Source organism: Kryptolebias marmoratus, linkage group LG21 (assembly GCF_001649575.2).
Source record: "Kryptolebias marmoratus isolate JLee-2015 linkage group LG21, ASM164957v2, whole genome shotgun sequence".
Taxonomy (NCBI): domain Eukaryota; kingdom Metazoa; phylum Chordata; class Actinopteri; order Cyprinodontiformes; family Rivulidae; genus Kryptolebias; species Kryptolebias marmoratus.
Window position 1 is genome coordinate 12,519,301 of NC_051450.1, and position 20,624 is coordinate 12,539,924.

A 20,624-nucleotide genomic window follows, 5' to 3' on the forward strand; every position below is an offset into this window, starting at 1 on the left:
CTCCAAAAAAAAAAAGTTGGAATGTGGTGTAAAATGTGAATAAAAACAAAACACACTGATTTGCAAATCTTACAAAACCATATTTTTCCCACATTGGAATATAGTAAGTATATGAAACATTTAAACTGAGAAATTGTACCATTATTTGGAATTTCTCGCAGCAACACATCTCAAAAAAGTTGTTCCAGGGCCATGTTTCCCACTCTGAAGCATCCCGGCTTCTTTTAACCACAGTCTGTAAACATCTGGACCTGAGAAGAGCAGCTGCTGGAGGCTTTGGAGGAGAAGGTTGTCCCGTTCTTGTCTGATGGAGGATTCTAGCTGTTCTACAGTCTTTGCTCGATTTGTCGTTTCATTGCAGCTGGTGAGAGGTCTGGACTGCAGGCAGACCCGTTCAGCACCTGAGCTCTTCTCCCGTGAAGCCATTCTGTTGTAATGGATGCAGTGTGATGTTTAGCATTGTCTTGCTAAAATATGCAAGCCTTTCCCTGAAAAAGACTATCTGTATGGGAGCACAATTTATTCTTAAATCTCTATATACTGTTCTGCATTGATGGAGCCTTATCCAGATGTGTAAGCTGCACATGCCATAGGCGCTAATACACCCCCATACCATCAGAGAAGCAGGCTTTTGAACTGTGCACTGATAACAAGCTGGATGACCTCTTTTCTCTCTAATACAGAGGATATGGTGTCTGTGGTTTCCAAAAAGAATGCCAAATTTGGATTTGTCTGACCTCAGAACAGCTCTCCACTTTGCCTCAGTTCATTTTAAATTAGCAACAATGTCTCTGGATGGTGTTCACATCTGGCTTCTCCTTTGTCTGATAGAGCTTTAGCCGACATTTCTGGATGTCAGGGTGAACTGTGTTTACAGACAGTGATGTGTGGAAGTGTTCCTGAGTCCATGCAGTGATGTCCAGAACACAATCAGACCTGTTTTTTATGTAGTGCTGCCTGAGGACCCAAAGATCACAAACAACCAGTATCAGCTTTCGGCCTTGTCCTTTGTGCACAGAGATTTATCCAGATTCTTAAATTGTTTTGATGGTATAATGAAATGTAGGTGATGGCATATTTGTACACCCAGTCTTCTTACTGACCTGTTGCCAATTAACCTAATTTGTCAGAAAATCCTCTTCCGGCTGTTCCTTATTTATCCCAAATATTTTATAACCTTTTGTTGCCCCTGTCCCAACATTTTAAGATGTGCTGCTGCCACAAAATTGAAAATGACCTTACTTTTGATTTTTTAGTTTAAACATTTGATGTTTTTACTTGGTTACTAGGAATAAAACATGAGTTTATGAGATTTTCAAACTATTCCACTCTGTTTGGATTTACATTTTACGCAATGTTCCAGCTTTGTTGGACTTAGGGTTGTAAAAGACGCCACTCCATTCACCTATTGCAAACCTCCACTCCCACATCCACCACTCCTCATTGAATTACCCAGACCCCTTTTGTTTATGTCTCAGGAGGTACTCACTCAGCACAGCCCTGTGCACGGACTGGACTCGTTTTCTTCCTCCTTCATCACTCCTTGCCTCCCTCCCTCGCTCCTCCAATGCCTTTGCTGCGCGGCGAACCATTCCACCGAGGTTTATTTAAATCAATCTCGCAAGTTTACTTTACCGCGGCCCTGTCTAAACAGAGCCTGCCACCTCTTTTACACCAGCGCAGCTCTCCATTAGCAAGGCAAACAGCCTCGTGTCACTAGAGGGAACGTATACAGTCACAAAGAACAGAGAGGGGAAAGAAAGTGGGGGGGCTCCATACTGCAATTCATCTCCAGTGTTTCCTGTAGGGACTCCTTACTGTTTACGCCGGGACTAAATTGGCCCTGCTCTCCTGGATGTTTGGGGGCATGCTCGTCCTGTGATATGGAGTACAGCTGGAAGGCACGCAGGAAGCCAAAAGACACAGTTTTTACCTTTGCACTGTGACCACACACCAAAACAGCTGACGCATCTATAAAGAATAAAGTACGGTTTTGTCCTGGCTGCATGCAGCAAATTGAGCACAGTTTTCAAAACTGGGCTAATTAAAGGCCTAGTGTTCTCTCAAGGAAGGTATGCCGCCCACTGCCTTTCATGAAAGACTTTTAAATTAAAATCATTTTACGTTGCAACATGAGAGTTGCAGCCATTTTGGTTAACTTTACTAATGGTGATCCCATGCAATATCGCAAGATGTCAGAGTAAGCCTTGTGAATGATCCCCAGGTACTACCACACCACGTTTTAGCTCAATATCTGCAAAACTGACTGAAATATAGCTATTTTGGGGTTTTCTGAGGTGACTTGAATGTAGAGGCCATCTTTAATTGGACTGACTCCAGAAAATAATCAGCTGTAGATGTCCATTCAATGATTCCTTTCTGAGAGTTTCATTGAAATATGTTCAGTAGTTCATGAGATATTTTGCTAACAGATAAAAACACAATTAATGCTAACGCTTCAGGCAAATGAACACACACAGACACGTGCCAGAACACGATCGCCTTTAGTGGCGGGCAATGACAATGTAAGTACTATATAAAACACAGAATATCAGAGTTTTTTTTTTAATTACTTGTCATTCGTTGATCGGTTTTTCGAAATTCTTTTAAGTTCTTTTTAATTACCCCAGTGCAACTTTTTAGAATGACCGGCTTCTTTTTTTTTTTTCTTTTTGTCAGTCTTTTACGAAGCTATTAGGGAATGATAACAAATGGGTCTTAATGAAAGGGCAATTAGAAGCAAACTTTGACCAAACCCATTAATTCTAATTCAACAGACGCTCACCGTGTTCGGGACCAAAAGCCAGCTTCCCCTTCATTAAAGAGAGAGAGAATGGTAATTGCCTTGTCCTTTATTGGACACTTGATTGGTTCTAAAAGAAGGTGGAGGATAAAGCCTAAAGCACATCATTTTCTCCTCACTGCTTAATCTCGGCTCGTAACCATTTTTTGGCACAAAAGGCTCTCCGCTCTGCTTTGGAAAGTGCAGGAGGTGACATATTACTTGCGGAGAATTTTAGTTGTCACTTGCAGTTCTGATTCGGGTTTCGGAAATACAAACAATCCCGCTCCGCTTTCCCTTTTGTTGTCAAGTCAGCAGTGTAAGTTTATTGTCTTGACGGTTCCACCTGGGCTCCTTCTCTCCTCCCGCGAAGGTTCGTTGACTCTGCGCGAACGGAGTGTCACCCGCAGCCGAGGATGAAACTCTCTTCTATAAACAGAGCACTCCTCATCGATGCTCCGCTGCGAGAGCACAAAGAGCCAGTGACAGACTGTCATAAGTGACTAAGGCGGAGTGAGAAAAGGGCTGCCGGGGCCTGCTCCAGAGGTTTGTGAATTGCTAATGTGGAACATATGAAGCCTGCTCCTGAGCTGCGGCTGCCAGATTTCATTATGCCACCTCTCTCCCCCGGCTCATGATCTCACTGCTCAGGCACGCTCGTCTGCGGCGAGGCCCGGGCTGCTCGCTGCAGCTCTGCAACAGTTTGCAGAGCGTGCAAAGACTCTAAACGCTCTCTGGGCTTGCAGATTTGAACATGCATAAAAGTTCAACCCTTCATGCTCCTTTACTGGAAGTAGAAACAAGTGAGAGGTTATGCTTTACTGTGCAAAAAAACATTTTTTTATCTTTACTCCTGATGGCTTTGTTATGCATTATTTAGAGAAGTTGCTCCACACCGTTTTTACATTATAGGTTGTTTTTTTTTTCATCTTTCCAAACTCAGATGTTTTTCTTTTTAAAGGTCTTGCAAAGTCTGAGTAGCTGAACATAATCATTTTTTGAAGAGAAAACAAACGCAAACCCATGTCAGCTAACATTAGCCGTGTTCGGCCTTTAGAAACAGAAGCTTCTGATCGTAACTTTTTTATGTTGGAACTCATCCACAGAAGTTGTTTTCATCCCTCCTTGTGTGCATGAACTCTTTACATAAAGAAAAAGACAAAAGAGACTCAAACACAAAAGCCTTCTGTCAACCTTTTTGTTTTGTTTTTAAATGCATGTTAAGTACGCAATGTGGAAATGGAAAAGCCTTTACTGGAAAACAGATGCATTGTCTGTGTCTTCGTCCAGTGGCTAAGTAAATATGAAGTAAACTTTTGAAATGTAGCTTGGTGCTAAAAAACCCAGCAGCATACTCAGCAGGGGGCAGTTTAGGCATGACTATATGGTAAATGTTGCGTTTCATTTACCTCAGAAGTCAAAACTCGGCTCTAAGAATGACATCCCAACTTAGCCAGTTTCAGTTGAAAGCCAGAAAACCAGTAGGATTTGTTTGTTACACTACTATCATTATTTCAAACCAATAGTACTGCATTTAATGCATTAAAGCACATTCAAACCTGCTCACTAGTTGAGGGTTGATAGTACTTCGTATGTGACTTATTTTATGTGGTACAAAGTGACAGAAGTGCAAATAAATAGTTTATTGCTGCAGCTATCAGCACTTTACTTGTGCATTGGATTTTGAGGTTGTTGCTGGTAAAAAAAAACCCAGTCAAATTTCTGACTTCAGTTTGCGTTCCAGTTCATTTTTCCAACTTGAAACTTAGAAGTTTCTACTTCTGAGTACAAATGGAAGACGTCACAAACAAAGGAGCCGTAAGACCCAACTTCAACTTCAATATACAGTCAAATCAAGGATGAAAACCTGACTACTTTCTTCCTCTGGGAGGCTTTGTTTCAGTTGGCTAAATATACAGTCGTAATTACATTTACCAAAGTCTAGAAAATCTGCACAATGCAACCCTTATTTATTCAGTCCAAACTAGATAATGAACCAAAATCTTGCCTCAGATGTAACTGCAGTCATATGGAAACATGGCTAACGCACTTCATGGAGAACACACTTGTGGTTTTTCTGCACAAAAATTAAGAATAAATCTGCAGCAGATTCAAACAAAACAAATAAATTCAACAAATGGAGAAATATAGACAAATAGGAACAAGTATTATACTGTGTAAATGTATAGAGTTATTTTTGTTTCCTCTCAAACTAGAAGAAGTGAAACATAAGTGCTCACAAATGAAACCTTGCTATACAAAAAATTTTAAGCCACCCATATATTATTTTGCAAAAACAAAATGTCATATTTGCTGACAGGCACGACTGTGAGCATTTAGTGTGTGTCTGAACGACATGACTGCACAAGTTTGTCTACTTTGCACCAGAAATGTGACACCGATCCTCTGATCCCTATCAGGCTGATAGAAGATGAAGATGAAGAGGCTCTCAGCAGAATATCAGTAAAAGTAGTCTCGAAGCCGCCTCCCTTGTGATGCCAAAATCCTCCTCTGATCAATCCCGTCTCACCCCGCCTCTCACCATGTTTGCTTACACTCAGACCTCAAGCTGTTTGGACATGTAAATAACACTTTAAGAGACTGTTTAGCTAAGCTCAATGGGAGTTGCTGTTGACTTTTGGAGCGCTTTGCCTAATTACAGGTCCCAGATTGTTTCAGGTCTAATGGCCTAATTACCGCTGTATAAATTAGCCTAATGTTCATGCTGTGCAGAGCTTTCTCTGCTGTATTGCAAAGCCGGCGCAGAGCAAAAACAGATAAAAAAAAACAAGCTTTTCCTGAGCAAAGATGCAACACTAAGAAAGAAGAAGAGGAAAGCGGACAGAGGAGTGTTAGCGTGCCAGTCTGTCTGCCATTCATCATATGCACCAGACTGGCAAATCGCACTCTGCCCTTCCCCTGTAGATCGATTTTTTTTTTCTCCCCCCCTTGTTTCACTGCATTCTTCGCTGCGTTCGCTTTCTGAGTCTCAGTCGCTCTCACACCCTTAAACACAAACCGCCTCTGTGGGTGAAAGTAATTAGCGTGGTGCAACAGAGAAAAGAAAATGAGTGGTAAAAAGGAGAAATGATGACAGGCTTTCTGCATTCCAGCCGTACTCGCTGTCGCAAGCAATTTGTTAGTTCAGAATGAACAAGATGGACGATGCTCAAACTTCCTCTTCCGGGTTTGCATATATTTGTAGTTAAAGTTGTTGCTCAAACAGGTTATCTACTTTTTTTTTTTCCTTTTGGTGTGCATTTTTAATTTTCTCTAGCTATGTTTGGCTTTGTGGGACCTCGTAAACATAAAAAAACATTTTAAAAATTTCAAATAAATTGTACATAATCAAAAGTGAAAAGCTAATCTTCTTGAATAGGGACAACAGGTCTAAGTTGAACAGATTGAAGTACTACAGTGCAGAAAGAAATGTCCTCATATTAGGATGTGAAGTCTCTGGGGGTTATAGGGATAATATTGTTTTACAAATCTGAATTCATGACATACGACAATGAGCTTCAAGGGGTTGAGTGACTGTGATGTTCGCAATTAGTAATATCAAGTGTAAAATAAGAAATGTAAGTAGTTTTACGGATGAGAATTACCAGCAAAACTTGTATCAAACAGCAGGTTGTGCAGGACCTTCAGCGCTTATTTATTTATTTACCATAAAGTTACCATCTCAACTAACTGCGCACAAGCACAAGCACTTCTGCACAGAGAATCGAGCTAAGCGTGCAAACTTTTCTTCCAGTGGCCCCCAGCACCATCTAATTCCCATCTATGCCCCCTTTTTTCCCCCTCTCTCTCTCTCCAACTGTCTCCCATATGGATCAGGGAGTGAAGGTTATTTCAGAAGGCCTCTGCAGAGCACCAATCTATCTCCTACATTTGCAGAATTTCCCCCAGATTGGAATAAGCTGGGGAGCAGAACAAAGAGCTGTGCGTTGGCCCTCGCTACCCCACCACACCCCTCCTCTTCCCCACCCAGCTGGGGAAAGACGCAGTAGTTTAGTAGATTAAATACAACGGCACCTCGTATCCTTATCTCTTACATCTGTCTATCTTCTTTTCTTCAAACTATGATAACTCTCAGACAGAAGGGAGATGGTTTAAACCTCTGGTCGACTCGGGAGGACGATATTACATTTCTTTTGCTTCCACTATCCTTGTGTGAGTTATTCTATCTAGTCAAAAACAAAACCAGGGTTTTGATCTTTTTTGAGATCTTTATTCAGAAACTTGGGGGAAAGAAAAGTCTGCAAATCTGTTCTACAATAATTTCTTTTTAAAAATTGAGATGTATTAAGCAGCTATGACAGAGATAACGTCCCATTTTACATCTCCTCTCTGATTTCAAGCATATATTACTAAAACATTATTGTACAACAGTTAAGTTACCACCACAACCAAAGGTGGACAAGTTTTGAATTATGCATAGAGGCCACTGACTACTGCTGGCCATTTTCATGCAATTTTGTTTTCAAAATGACATTTCAAGTTAGTCATTGTTCTTGCAGAGATTTCCTAATCTAGATTATGAGAGGCAATCCATCACACCAAGCTTTTTCTCACCTTTTTGTGTTTTAAATTATGTATGAGCGCTTGGTTATGTTATCAAAAGTTGGGTGCAGTTCAAAAAGTCTCCTCTGTGGTGCATTCAAGGGCAGTCAGACATTCGAGACAACAAAATGAGCTGCAGAAAATCAGCCTATAATTCAACGGTGCAGCAGTTACCTGAAATCCAATGAAGGCGTTGAAGGAATATTATGACTCTCTTTAATTACAAAGGTTATAGTTTGAAAACATTCACTTGAATGTCAATCTTTAGGGAAAATTGTAAATTAAAAAAATATATATAATGTTCACAACTGACAATGGGACACATACGCCTCTGCAAGCTGATTTTATTAGTGTGCAAAAGCAGCGGAAAAAACATATCTAGACCATTGGGAATACATATATATCTTTAGTAAATTGTACATATATTTATAAAAACAAAGTCAGTTTGAGTTATCTTCTTGCCATCTCAGTGTGATTTATCTACGAAGCAAGGCACCATAGGAGGTTAAAGTCATTCTACTGCATTTATGCCTCTGAGCCCCCAAGCAAAGTTGTGACTGAGTTGAAGTAGTCAATATGTGTAAAGGTAAGCTGACGTCATGGAACAAGAGTGTGTGATCAGCTGGCTGTGGGATTTAGAGTGGTAGGTTTTCAACATTTGATGCGTTGTGCTTCATGTCAACTCTTCTGAGTTATACATTGCACCTCCAATGTTTCCACAATGCCAACTTTATTTATGTAAGCAAGGAAGTGGCATACTCGACTGGTGTATTTGTAAATAACTAAAGGCGGCCTACAGAGGGGCTCATCTTTGCGGCCATATTGAGGAACTGTTTCATGCAAAGGCCTGGAGTAAGGAAACCAGGTGTCCCAGCAAGCAGACAAATGGTTTCTGTGCTCTGCAGGGTCAGATATGGTTTGACTGAAGTCTGAACCAATTACCTTTTGTAAATGCCCTAACATCTGGAACTCTGTGATTCTCCTCCTTTTCCCGTCTTTGTGGTAATTCCATTGATGTCACCTTACCCTCTCTTTCACTTTCTTCGTAACTGGCTTGGCCCTCCTGCTTCTTTCAGTTAATCCAGCTCTTAGTCTATCTCTCTTTCTTTGCCTTTCTCATTATTCAAAGCACATCCTCCTGATCTTTTCCCTTTCCCTCCTCACAGCATCCCAAAACAAGGACAAAGTTGTAATCCATTTATTGCACCCTTGTCAACATATTCAAACCAAATAATCCTGAAAGACTTATAACCAGGCCGAGGTACTATCAAGGGACTGAGAGGCAAGTAGAAGCAGAATGCACAGGGGAAGGGCAACAAGAAGAAGACTGAAGAGTGAAAAGGGCAGGAGTACAAACGGAGGGAAGTTGTGTCACAGTGATTTGAGTCTTTGTCACGCAGGTGACGCCCAGGGGTTCACTCAGTCTGGGCAGAGAGACAAGCCAGGGCCCGTGTAAACCTTAAAGAGGATTAACCCTTCCAGAGGGTTTTAATGAGACCTGAAAGTGCCGGGCACAGGAGAGTCCCGCCAATTCAGCCGCGCTCCAGTCAAATCCCAACAGTCGGTTGGCCCAGTGGCCCAGCAGCGCTCGCGCAGCCTCGTGGCCTACAGCTGCCCGCTCACACTGAGCCACATCAAAGCAGCCCATCTGGGAGAACCTCGAAGTGAGAAGGAGAAGGAGTGGAAGGGTGGGAGGAGAGCATGTTGGAGCAGGAGAGGCAGGAGGAGGGAGACGAGTGAGCCTGGATGGAGGAATCCCTTATCTCCTCCTGAGAGGATGCTGCTCTGTGGTGCGAGATTGTCTGGAGCTGCCACCTGTCCCAGGCATCTTTGAAGGCAACACTAAAGCCTGTGATGGGCCTGACCTCCTTGAGCTCTCATTCTTTTATGTCTCTCTTCATTTTCTGCTTTGTTACACCTCCCTTCCTACCTCCTTTCCACTCTCTCTGCCTCTTCTTCTTCTTACCCTCTCTGTCTCTCCACCAACTCAGCTGTGTCTCCCTATCACTGTTCTCCAGCGATATCTTACATTTCACCAGGCTAGTTGAAACATTTAAATTATATTGTGTTCATCAGCTTCTTGTCTGTGTTGAACAATAAATACTTGTGACCCTCCAGAGAAAAGAGCCAGATACGGGTTGCTGGCTGTAGAAATAAGGGTGCTTATCTTTACCACGATGGGAGAGCAATGCAAATACAGAAAGGAGTGATGAGATTTGGATACACAAAAAAAAAAAAAAAAAAAAATTACTTTCTCACAGAACAGAGAGGCGATTATCCTACTAGAGACTAGAAGGTAAACTTCTAGAAAGGCCCCATAGCCGTTTAGTCTTCTTGTTTTAGTGCCTAATGTTATCTTTGCCAGCGGGATTGTCCATAATTTTGTCTCCTGTTTTGCTGGAGAAGATACAACAAATCTTCATTTTAAGCCTTAACATCAACAAAGTGCCATTGTTCTTACTTGCCTCTGCAGCTTCACTGATTAACCACTTACAAGGAAATTCAACATACCAACAGATGCGGCTGCAAAGAAATGTGGAGTATTCCTTCCGAGCGTCTTCAGTTCTCTTTAAACGCGTCTTAATTCTTTTTAGCCCCTTCACTCTTAATCTTGTCATTGTTAATGAGGACCGTCATTATTCTGAGATATTAGGTTCACACTTGCAAGCCTTGTGGTAAGAGCAGCACATGACTTTAAGATGGTACGAAAGTGCATTCCCGACGCACTTCAAACTCAGCTTAACCCTCTTAAATCGTCAAGCACTACAAAGCACAAGCATGTGAGAATATTGCCTATCTTAGAGCATAAGATGCCTCTAATAAGTTGTATAAAAGGGGATCATCTGATTATCCCTGGTGCGCTGGACCAAGGGGCCACAACAGAGCACAGGCCTGTGTTGTTCTTTCTTGATGAAAAGAGGTGGATGGAAGGGATCCCTCTCCATTGCCTGCAGTGTGCCTCAGGCTTCTCTGTGCCGGCGCACCGCTGGGGGACTGCACCGAGCCACCACGCTCAAAAAGCCAATATTGAAACAATCACAAAGACAAACACTTACCCTTGAAACAGGCACGTGTCTTCTCACCCCAGGCCTCTCCCCAGTTCTTTGGGGGAGGGTGTTTAAACTGACAAGAGACCAAGAAGTTTGTTCTCTGAATGCAAATTCACAATAGCCTTTAACTTCTTTTTTTTGTTGTTGTTCATTACGTATACACACAAAAATGATTTTTCTTGCTGTTTCAGCTATTCTGACACATAAAAGGGTCTTGTACGGTCCATTTGAACTGAGTACCAATGCTTTGGGAATAACTGTGGAGTCTGGAATGGATCATGTTCAGTTTGGTGACAGCTCATTCACTCAGTTCAGTGGTCAGCCACATTTTGATATTGAAGCTGGCAGAATGACACCAGGGCAACGGCCGGGATGTAACGGCCGAGTAGACCTGAGATCAGCTCAGCACAGCAGTTTAGAGTTTACCCTCAAAGACTGAAACCCCACCCCCCAACACACACACACACCATAAAACCCTGGGAACACGCTTTACATTACAGCTAAGAGTTCCCAGCAACTTTTTCCCGAACACATGACCTTTATGGTCTATGTATCCTTTGGTCAAACTCATAGATCAGGGTTGCTCTGATACATGTGAAAGAATCTTTTGGCCAAAGGATTCGTACTTCACTGCCTCTAGCTTAGCTGGGCTGGTTTCTGAGATCAATGGAGGACAGTGAGGCTTTGGTATGGGGATTAAGGCCCTGGCAGCAAGATATGGGCTAGATCTGTTAAGGAGCTAAATAGGGCTGATAGGCAGACAGTCATCACAGTTTGAACACACTTAATGTGCCCCATCTACCCCTATCAGTGACCTACTGTAGCTATGATTCAGTTAGTTTAGTTTCAGAAGTACTTTCCTTTTACTTTCATCTGGTTGCCTTGTGTTTTGGTATAGTTAAAATTTTGCCATGAAAGGAAGCAGCCTTTAGTCCTTGTGTGGATATGCCTAGGCTGCCAAAGAGTGTAAAGAAGGAAACTTTAAAGAAGAAGATCTCCTTGGAGGAATCAGAGATGCCTCGCCAGCAAGTGGGTTGACTGTTGCTGCATGACCACTAGCCGACTAATAAGACAACAATGTAAACAGATGTTAGAACTGTGCGTCCCATTCACTCTTCCAAACAATTAAGATTTAAAAAAAGACTTGACTCTCATTAATCCTAATCTCAATCCTTTTCTTCTTATCCCAGAGCAAAGCCCCATGTATTAGTGTTGTGGTAAGAAGGATATGGACTCTTATCCAGTGTTTGCCCAAGAAAAGCAGCTAAGACTCAGGCATCGCCATGATTAGCTAGTGCTAACAATAGAAGTAATGTTTCCTTGGTGCCTCCTCTTTTCTATGCTGAAGTGGGTGTAAAAACCAGAGTAAACACAGTCTTAGGCCAAGGACATAAGAGGAGTAGGAGATTGCAAGTCTGGGTGAATAGCAGAGATTTACCCAGACTACAGGCCCCTGAGAATAAACCCTCTTTGGTCTCTTCTCGTTTCTCAACTCCCACACCTCCCAGAGCTTTGCCTCCACGCTAACGACCCAGCGACCAGGTGTGGGGAGGCTGCAGGTGCCATCACATTTAGGCACATTAAGCACTGACACACACCAGTGCTAAGAGTAATCGGATTTACCTGGCGGTGTGCTGCATGGCGTGGCGCTCTGTGCAAGCGCAGCACAAAGGCTTACTGCCCACTCTCAATCACACACACGCACACACACCTGGAATGAATTTAAGAGGTGACAAAGCCCTCATAGAGAGTCATTGGTGGAGTAAGGGCCGCGTGTGTGTGTGTGTGCTCAATTGTGTTTGGAAGCAGAAAGCAGAACAGAAGCAAGCAGCTTTTTACACCTTGTGGTGCTGGAGTGGCGACAGATGCTACAGGCTTCTGGTTCAAAGCAGCTGAAGGAAGTGGGGGGAGAAAAGGTTTAAGGGGACCCCTTTCGTTCTGCTGACCCTCAGACCGCCGAAGCCCATTGGGACTGAGCTCTGGTACTGGGTTCAATCAGACAGAACGGGACCGCCATGGGACACCCCATGTCCTCAGCACCTGGGGCCAGTAGGAGGTGTTTTACACAGCAATGCTCTCATCTCAGATCATAAGTCTTCCTGAGCACAGAAAAAGATCAGAGAAGCATCAATAAAAAACACTGGAGGCCATTCAGACTTTACGATTTTAAGTTGAAATTTACTTATTTTCAGCCTTAGAGGTGTTATTTTTAATTATAGGACTTTACTTAATGGTGCCTTTGATGCTTTTGACTTTAAAGCTAAAACTGACAATTTATTAGTCTTTGAAACTGGCAACTTTTTGTTTGTTTAGATTTTTTTTCTTGCCATACAGTTTTCTAAGGTTCATTGTGACCTGTGATAAAAACTGCTTGCAACAGTAGTTGTGGAGCAAATTAGAGGTAAGCCCCCAAGAAAATAGCCGTAACTTGATGCTTTGATGCAATGATCATGTTGAAATTCTTTTTACAATTTTTCTCCTTTGAATTGGGCTGTTTTCTTTAAAGGATGGTGGCCATAAAGCTCTGTTTTTCTTTCTGTCAAAGCAGTTTGCAGGATGTTGTGGACCAGGGGTGTCAAACGCCATTCCTCGAGGGCCGCTCTCCTGCATGTTTTAGATGTGTTCTTGCTTTAAAACACCTGGTTTAAATGGATCACTTGTTGCCATGCTCCTGGAGAACATGATGATTTGGTGAGGAGGTGAATAAACCATTTGAATCAGAAAAGCAGAAAAACCTAAATCTCCCAGGACAGCGGCCCTCGAGGCCTGCAGTTTGACACCGCTGTTGTTGTGTCTCTACTTGGTGCCATTCTGGAAACAGTTCCATCCAGAAGCTGGTTTGAAGATAAAATTTTGCTTTTAATGCCAAAATGAAAAAAAAAAAAAAAGTAATTCAGAATTTTACACTGGCTCCAAAACAGCACTGCAACCTTCTCAGTTCAAATGGGATATTTATTTGGGTTCTACATCCCATAGGCTATCAAAATTATTTTTAAAAAGAGTATAAGCTGAACCAAATTCACACTGGAAACGCGAGTAGCCAAGACTTTTCACCTGGGCCGAGTTGATTGAGAGTAGATTAAAGAGTTTATGAAGATGAAACTGTACAGCATCACATTTTTGCTCCAGAAGAAGAAATCTGAGTGCAGTTATAGCTTCTTTAAAAGCAAAATGATTCCATACTCTAATTCATATGACTGCTGTCATCAAGCTCCTTCAGTCTCAGTGTACAAAGAAATCCTCTTAAAGCTCTTTGGGCCTTTTGACTTTTTATGCTTCTTTTGAACTCTCCATTTCAACTGTGACTTTTCCGCATGACCCCAAGCCTCAGCGTGACCTCCACCCCTCCTCTTCTCTGCCCCCTGCGGCTGCAGCGGTCTGGAACCACCAGAGCTCCTTCACACATACCCACACACAGACATAAAATGAGAAGTGGCAGTGTTGCTGAGTTAGGTCAGGATGTAATGTGCAGTAATGTTCTGCCCTCAAGGCTCCTGTCTATGGTACCATTGCCTGGTTTTAAGTAACCTTTCCCTTAAAGAGGCACCTTGGTGATTGTCAGGCACCCAAGCACAGGGGAGTGGAGGCTAATGAAGTGGCTAAATAAATAAGAGTTACAGTACAAGGCTGGGGTCCAGTGGAGTTTTCATTACTGCCAGTGCTTTAAAATTCTCCTGTCCAACTCTGTCTGCCTCCAGTTGAACAGAAAAATAACCAAACTAAACAAGCTATCACATCAAATCTTCATCTTGAGGCAAAGTCTTGGCTACAATGACCAGCCTCCCAACCAGCCCCTTGAAACATCTTTCCTATGGTCTCTGCATCAACATGAACACAGAGCTTGATTTTTATCCAACTACTACTGTTTACCTCACCTTTGTTTCAAATTATCTCCACCTTCTCAATGGAGCCACAGCTCTTCCCTCACCTCACTCTCCAGGGCTTCATCTCTGTTAGTCTCCTTCTCTTTCTCTCACACAGCCTCTGAGTCCCACAGAGAGAGAAAGAGGCAGAGTAGGGGGGGTGGTGAGGTTTGACTCGGCGCTGCTTTGGGGCTTTGAAGTGTGTGTTGATGAGAGAAAGTGGAGTACTGTGTTCAGACAGGCCCCTAATGAGGGAATTAAGAAGCTACGCCGGCCCGTTCCCCATACTAACTTCCCAGGCATAAAACAAGACAAAAGAGTGTGTGTGTGCGTGCGTTCGCAAGTGTGTGTCTGTGCATGTGTAGAGGCGAGTCTAAGAGAAGGCCTAATCTGTCAGACTTAATCAGGCATCTAACAGTCGTACCTCTCACCTACAGTAAAGAAGCAAAGCTGGCCTCAGCATTCGGGGTGTTACAAACATGTCCTTGAGCTGGGAAGTTTCTTAACTTTAAAAGATTAACTTAGAAGTTCTTAAAGAGATAGTTCAGACCTTCTGAAGTGGGTTTCTGTGAAAGGGTTATGACTAATTCATATCTTACCTGTTTTAGATTTTAACAGGCTCAGTTTGAAGAAAGGGAGTTTAATTCTGACCAAACTTCCTGCACACATATGTTATTTCTGCTGGAATAACTGTGCCATGTCAAAAATAATAATATTCAAATAACGTTTGTATGAACCATTGTGAAATCTTTGAGACAAGAGTTGTTTTTGGACAGCAGCAATCTTTTTTGTTCTTGGCCCTGATCAGACTGACCATTAGCTCATCAATGCAGTCACAATTAAACTTTTTTTTCCCAATTGTGATTGCCCAAAGAGCTATCTTCAACAGGTAAGATATTACATGTTCTTAACCTTTCCACAAAATCTAACTTTAAAGGACCTGGACTATCGCTTTAACTTTTGCAGCTTGTGCACTTACGATAGTGTGAGTCTAGGTAGCCATTACGAGGGTCCATAGCAAACAGCGTGCCTCTGTAAGGCAGGGCATGCTCGGTCAGATGAGGAAGTGAGCCATGCAGCTCCTTCTTCAGCAGGGATGGGCGTTCCTCTGTGGAGGTGGAGGGCTCCTCGTTTACGCTCCTGTCGAGGCCGCCGGGTGTCTGGGCCTGGGAACTGATGGCATTGCGCCTCTCGCGGTGGTACGGCGTGCCTGAACTTTCGTCTTCTGTAGATACAAAAAAAAAAAAAAACAGAAGGAAAGAAAGAACATGAAGTGTTAAAGCTGTGTATTTTTCATGAAAATATTAAGGCATTGTAATAGTCTGATCACACAGAGGGTGAAGGCACATAAAGAGAGGAGCAGGAAATATAAAGTCTACAAAACATAATGGGTGTAAAGCTGGCGGGGTTTGTCTTCCACAGCGCCAGATGTGGGAGTTCAGAGGCAGAAAGTGTTTAAGCAAATGGACATTATGAATCAAGAAGTCCACATTTTTAGATTCCACACAGCTGAGGAAACGTTCTTACTCTAAATCCAGTTCAGTCTGTTCTTTTTTAGAAATGGGTACTCGTGATTGTGGCAGGCATTTTAAGCATCACTGTTCTTCTTTCTCATTTTTTCCCCACCCCACCCAATCTGTTCCAGCAAAATCTCTTTTTCTCTAAAGGGAAAATAATAAGTGAGTCTTTGAAAGGTTCTTGGTATGCCTTGTAAAGGGAATAAAGTTGGAGTTGAGCTCAAGGCCTCAACTCCACCAAAGAGATGTGGTCTTTGACCTTTGTCAAAGGCCACTTTTGACTTTTGACCTTTGTTTTCCAATTTTCATTTTGAAAGCATTTTATTTAAAAGAAAAATGCTCGTCCTCATGATTCAAACAGGTTCATGAGTGTTTATGTGAAGTACACTGTAGCTCCCTTCCAGATACTCATATTTAGAGCAGCTCTTAGTTGTAAAACACATTCCAGAAGAGAAAAAAAAAAAACAGAAACACAAAATAGAACAAAACCATATGGGCAATAATTTCTCAAGAGAGACACGGAGACAAACAAAACATGACAAGATTTCACAAACTACAACAAAATGTGAACGCAACAGCATTTTACAAATTAAAACATCCAAATAAGAAACACTGGAGCTTCGTAGTCTAAAAAGTGCTTTTTGTTTCGCTCTAGTAATTTGTTAGGCTCTGTGTTTCATCTGTGTTTATTGCTTGATGAAATCTGTTGTTTTCTGGTATGTCATAGTTTAGTTTTGTTTACTTTTTACAAATTTGTTTTATAAAATCTAATTCTTTTTAGTTCCACTTGTTGTCTGAAATACTCTCCAAAATGTTGTATTAAATGTTTTTACATGATATGTTCTCTAGTTTTTGCTTACCATATGTTTTTCTTTTATTTAAGGTGTTTTGCTCCTTGCAATAAAACTAATTATTAAGTTACTCGATGTTTTAAAATGTTATCCAAACTAAAAATACATATTGTTTCTAGCATTAGAAGATATTTTCTGTGCTGATTAAAACTGATTTGGACTAAAAACACATGAGAAATAACTATGTCAGCTTAAGTTACATTACACTCTTTTAATTTAATTTGATGACATAACTTGTATTGAGTTTTGTAGTTACATACCCTGCATATTATTGCTTTAAGCTACAAAACAATCAGAACAAGAATCTGAATAAACAAACACAACCCCACCCCATCACCCCCATCCAAACTGTATTAAAAAAATATGATTTCATTATGAAGAGCATTGGTCATCAGTACGCTCACTTTTTTTTTTCCTACATTAATGTCTCCAGCTAAAAACCTGGCAAAATGCCGCTGCACTGGCGCCAGAGGTTCTATAGTATTAGCAGCCCGGCGACATGAGCACCACCACCCCCCTCTTCTCCCATGAACAGCGAGCCAACAGCATCCAGCTACCAATTAGAAACAGAGCAGAAGGCCAGATTAAAGAGCACCACCTTAAGCAGTGAAGAGGGCCGCCATAGTGCGCTGCCACTTCACAGAGGAAAAGAAGCGATCAGAAAGGAGCGAGGAACGAGATTGAAAGAGGCAATGAGAGAGCAGGAGGAGCAGCTCGAGGGTCCCACTTTTATTCCCCTCACTCTCCCACATCCATTACCTGCGTCTGGGCCCAGCCGTGCCCCGCCGCAGCACTGGCAGCAGATTCAAGGAGTCTTAACGCGGAACTGACAGTCAGAGAGGCAAGTCACTCTCATCCACAGGAAATGACAGTGTCAGTTATGATATAAGTATTTAATCCTATACTGCACAGCCAGTGATCTTATTAAGGGAATAATGCAACTTATACGGTTAAAGCTGGATTAATAGGTCTGCGCTTTGCAAAGCGCAATATTAACATAAAGGTATTTTGGAATTGGGTTCATCTCCTGACATGGATTGAGGAAGTTGAGGCTGTAAACTATGTGGAGAGTGAGAACTGCTCGGGGTAAAGCATGGAGCTGTGTGTAGCACAGCCTCATGCTGTGTACTCACAGCTCTTCCACTTTCACAAAAAATCTAGCATTACAGCTGGGAAAGAAGACTGGCTACATATTTATGAGCTTTTTTTTACTTTTAAACATATTTTAAATGTTTTATAAACAGATTCATCACTGTGCCCTTAGATAGACTGGTCCGAACTGCCGGAAAAAACCTGCAACTTTCAACTTTGAAAACTAAAACCTCACATCGCTGTTGCTTCGCTATTTTAATTTTTGTTTTTGCAACTTTCTTGTTCTTTCCATTGTTTTGTTTCTATAGTGACCCCCAGTGCTACTCAGACATGTCCCTCCGACGAGTGAGGTCAAGCAGCAAATAGTTCAATCACAGCACCGTCACAGTCCCACCATCCCCCCTCCAGTCACCCTGGCAAGCCCAGAGGAGTGGGTTCATCATTCTACCATATACCACCTTCAGGGGCTTCATTACTGCGGTTCATAGGGCCCTTAAATGGTTAAACAAACACTCTGTACCACAAGGGTCAATTGACTCCTTGACTCTTTGGTGGAGCAGCGCTGTTCTCAAGCAAGGTTGTTCTTCTGCGCTGCTTGTGGAAACTTTTTGTCTCAGTATGACCTGCTGAGAATCTGTCAAAATGTGAGCTAATGAAGACAGAGCGGAGGTAAACACGTGCAACTTTAAAAAGTTCAAGCCTGCAACACTTTTCTAACTCCTGACCATCTGCCCAACAGATCCTTTCCCTTTTCCCTTTCTTCATTTTTGATTCCTCTTTAATTTCCCCCCTCTTTTCCCATGGTTGCCGCATCCAGTCCTCCACCAGTTTGCAGGTCTATTCAGTCCACAACACAAAAGCAGCAGACCGGTCCTCTGTGGACCAGAGGAAAGCATGCCTTTAAAAAAACAGGGGGGAAAAAAAGAACTATCCCGCTTTCTCTCTATGGTGATTGAATTTCTTAACATCTTTTCAAAAAGCGCTTAAATGCCTGGAGGCGAGAGGAAGAAACAAGCTAATGGTGGATGGGGAGCACTGAACAAATTTCAGAGCCCTTTCCTGCTCGCGTTTGAGGTTGAAAGCGAGCTCTTGCCTTTCAAGTTTCAAAGTCCTCCTTCCTCCCGCAGTGTCACTGAAGGATTTGAAAAGAAGGTAATTGTGCTCACTGCCGTCCTGATCAGAGCACACGCCCCAGCTCTAGTATTTCAGGAGCTTTCTCTGCCACTATAATGGTACCTGGTACTTCATTCCTGCATTCTTTCTCCCTTACGACTCTCTCTCCTTTTCCCTTTAACCCTCTACAAATGCACTCTCTATTGCTCTCACTCTTTTGCTTTTTTATTTCTCTTTTACCCCCAGCAGGTCACTCATTAAACCCTAAAACCCAGGTTTCTCCCTTTTTTTCTCCTCTTGTCTTCTGGCTCCATTGAAAGACTTTGGTTCAAATACCTTTCAAGAAAACCCTATGCATTGGCCTTAACAAAGAGAGCGTGAATGCAATGACAATATACAATTCTGAAAGAGATAATGAGATATGGAGTGGGGCCAATACCTCTAAGAGTTGGGCTCTGGGATAAGAGGGGCTAAAGTTAAGAGTGTCCAGCCAATTTACAGAAATCAAAAGTGAAACAAACCCTCAACAATGTTGTTTTGAAGGATTTTTCTAGAGGCACAGGTTAAGAACAAGGGTTGCTGTTCTTCCACATGAAAAACAGTCCTTAACTCTCAAGTATCTGATTCACCTTCCAGCCTGGAATGTGTCTTTTTTAGGGGTTCACAAAAGGCCACTGCATGCTACAATTCTCCCTAACAGTCTTAAAAATCAGAGGAGGTGTTGTATAGTCTGATGCAAAGCCAGGCATGTGCTGTATTCCACCTTCTAACTTGTGAAAGCACTGTGGCACAAACAGGTTTTGGCTGGGGAGCACATGGAGAGGGGTGGAGGGGAATATACGGTGAAATCACAAAACACTTCTTCAAAGCTCCTCTCCTCCCGTGCAATAATCTCTTGCTCCCTTTTTTTCTCTTTCTCTTGCAAATCAACTCCAGGGAAAGACTCAAGACTCCCCAATTAACAATGAGAGGGGGAAGAAAATTCCAGCAGCTGGCTAGAGTTTAATAAGAGCACCTCTCCAAGCGGCTTAGGCTTATGTACCTGATTCACCGGCCCTGGCACTGACGCTAAAGACAGAGAGAATCATTCACGATTAGCGCAGGCTGATATAAGAGGGACCAAACCAACAACAAGAGCACAAGAGATTAGAGCATTTGTGTGAGGCATTTTTTCTGATCAACTCCTTGGCTTATAAGTGCTACAAAAACCTGCTACCTTCTTGTTAGAAGAGTCCTAATTACAAGAGTCCTAATGGGGCTCCGTGTATCATCAATATGAAGGGTGACTTTTGAGCAACCTCTTGAAAAATAAACTTAAATGTAAAAGCAAAATAGGTTGCGATTTTCATCTCTGAAAAATCCTAGCAAACATAAATTTTAAGTTCTCCAAGTTTGCACTCATGTTTGAGTCTGTCTTTGCAAAATGAATCCAAAGGGGTTTTTTTAAACCTTATCGTGTGACTGATGTTTAGCCAAATTGAAAAGAGAGGTCCGGATGGTCCCTCTCCTGGTTAGCAGTCTATTGTCAGCTGCTGATTTCCTGCACAGCTTTCACAAACGCCCTCCTCAATATTCATCTAGGCAAATTTGACTACTCCCACATCTCAATTTGGCGCTCCGTACCCCACGCCACAACCCCCTGCTCTACAATCCACAGTCCCAGCCTGTTCTCATTGCCGCCGGGGGTCTTCAGGGACGCACCCAGAGCTCAGCATCTCGCAGTCCCAGACTCCAGGCCCCGAGGCTTGGGAGGGGCAAAATCAAAGCCTGCTTGACTCCTTCCTTCTTCCCTG

General features: G+C 42.4%; 1 protein-coding gene across 1 annotated transcript in view; it reads right to left on the bottom strand.

Annotated features, from left to right (window-relative positions):
* The window catches only part of gli3 (GLI family zinc finger 3), a 99,576-nt gene that overhangs the window by 47,263 nt on the left and 31,689 nt on the right, over positions 1-20,624 (bottom strand). Inside the window, exon 3 of the mRNA XM_017406696.3 lies at positions 15,238-15,483. Within this exon, the coding sequence (XP_017262185.1) occupies positions 15,238-15,483 (246 nt within the window). The remainder of the gene's footprint in view (positions 1-15,237; positions 15,484-20,624) is intronic.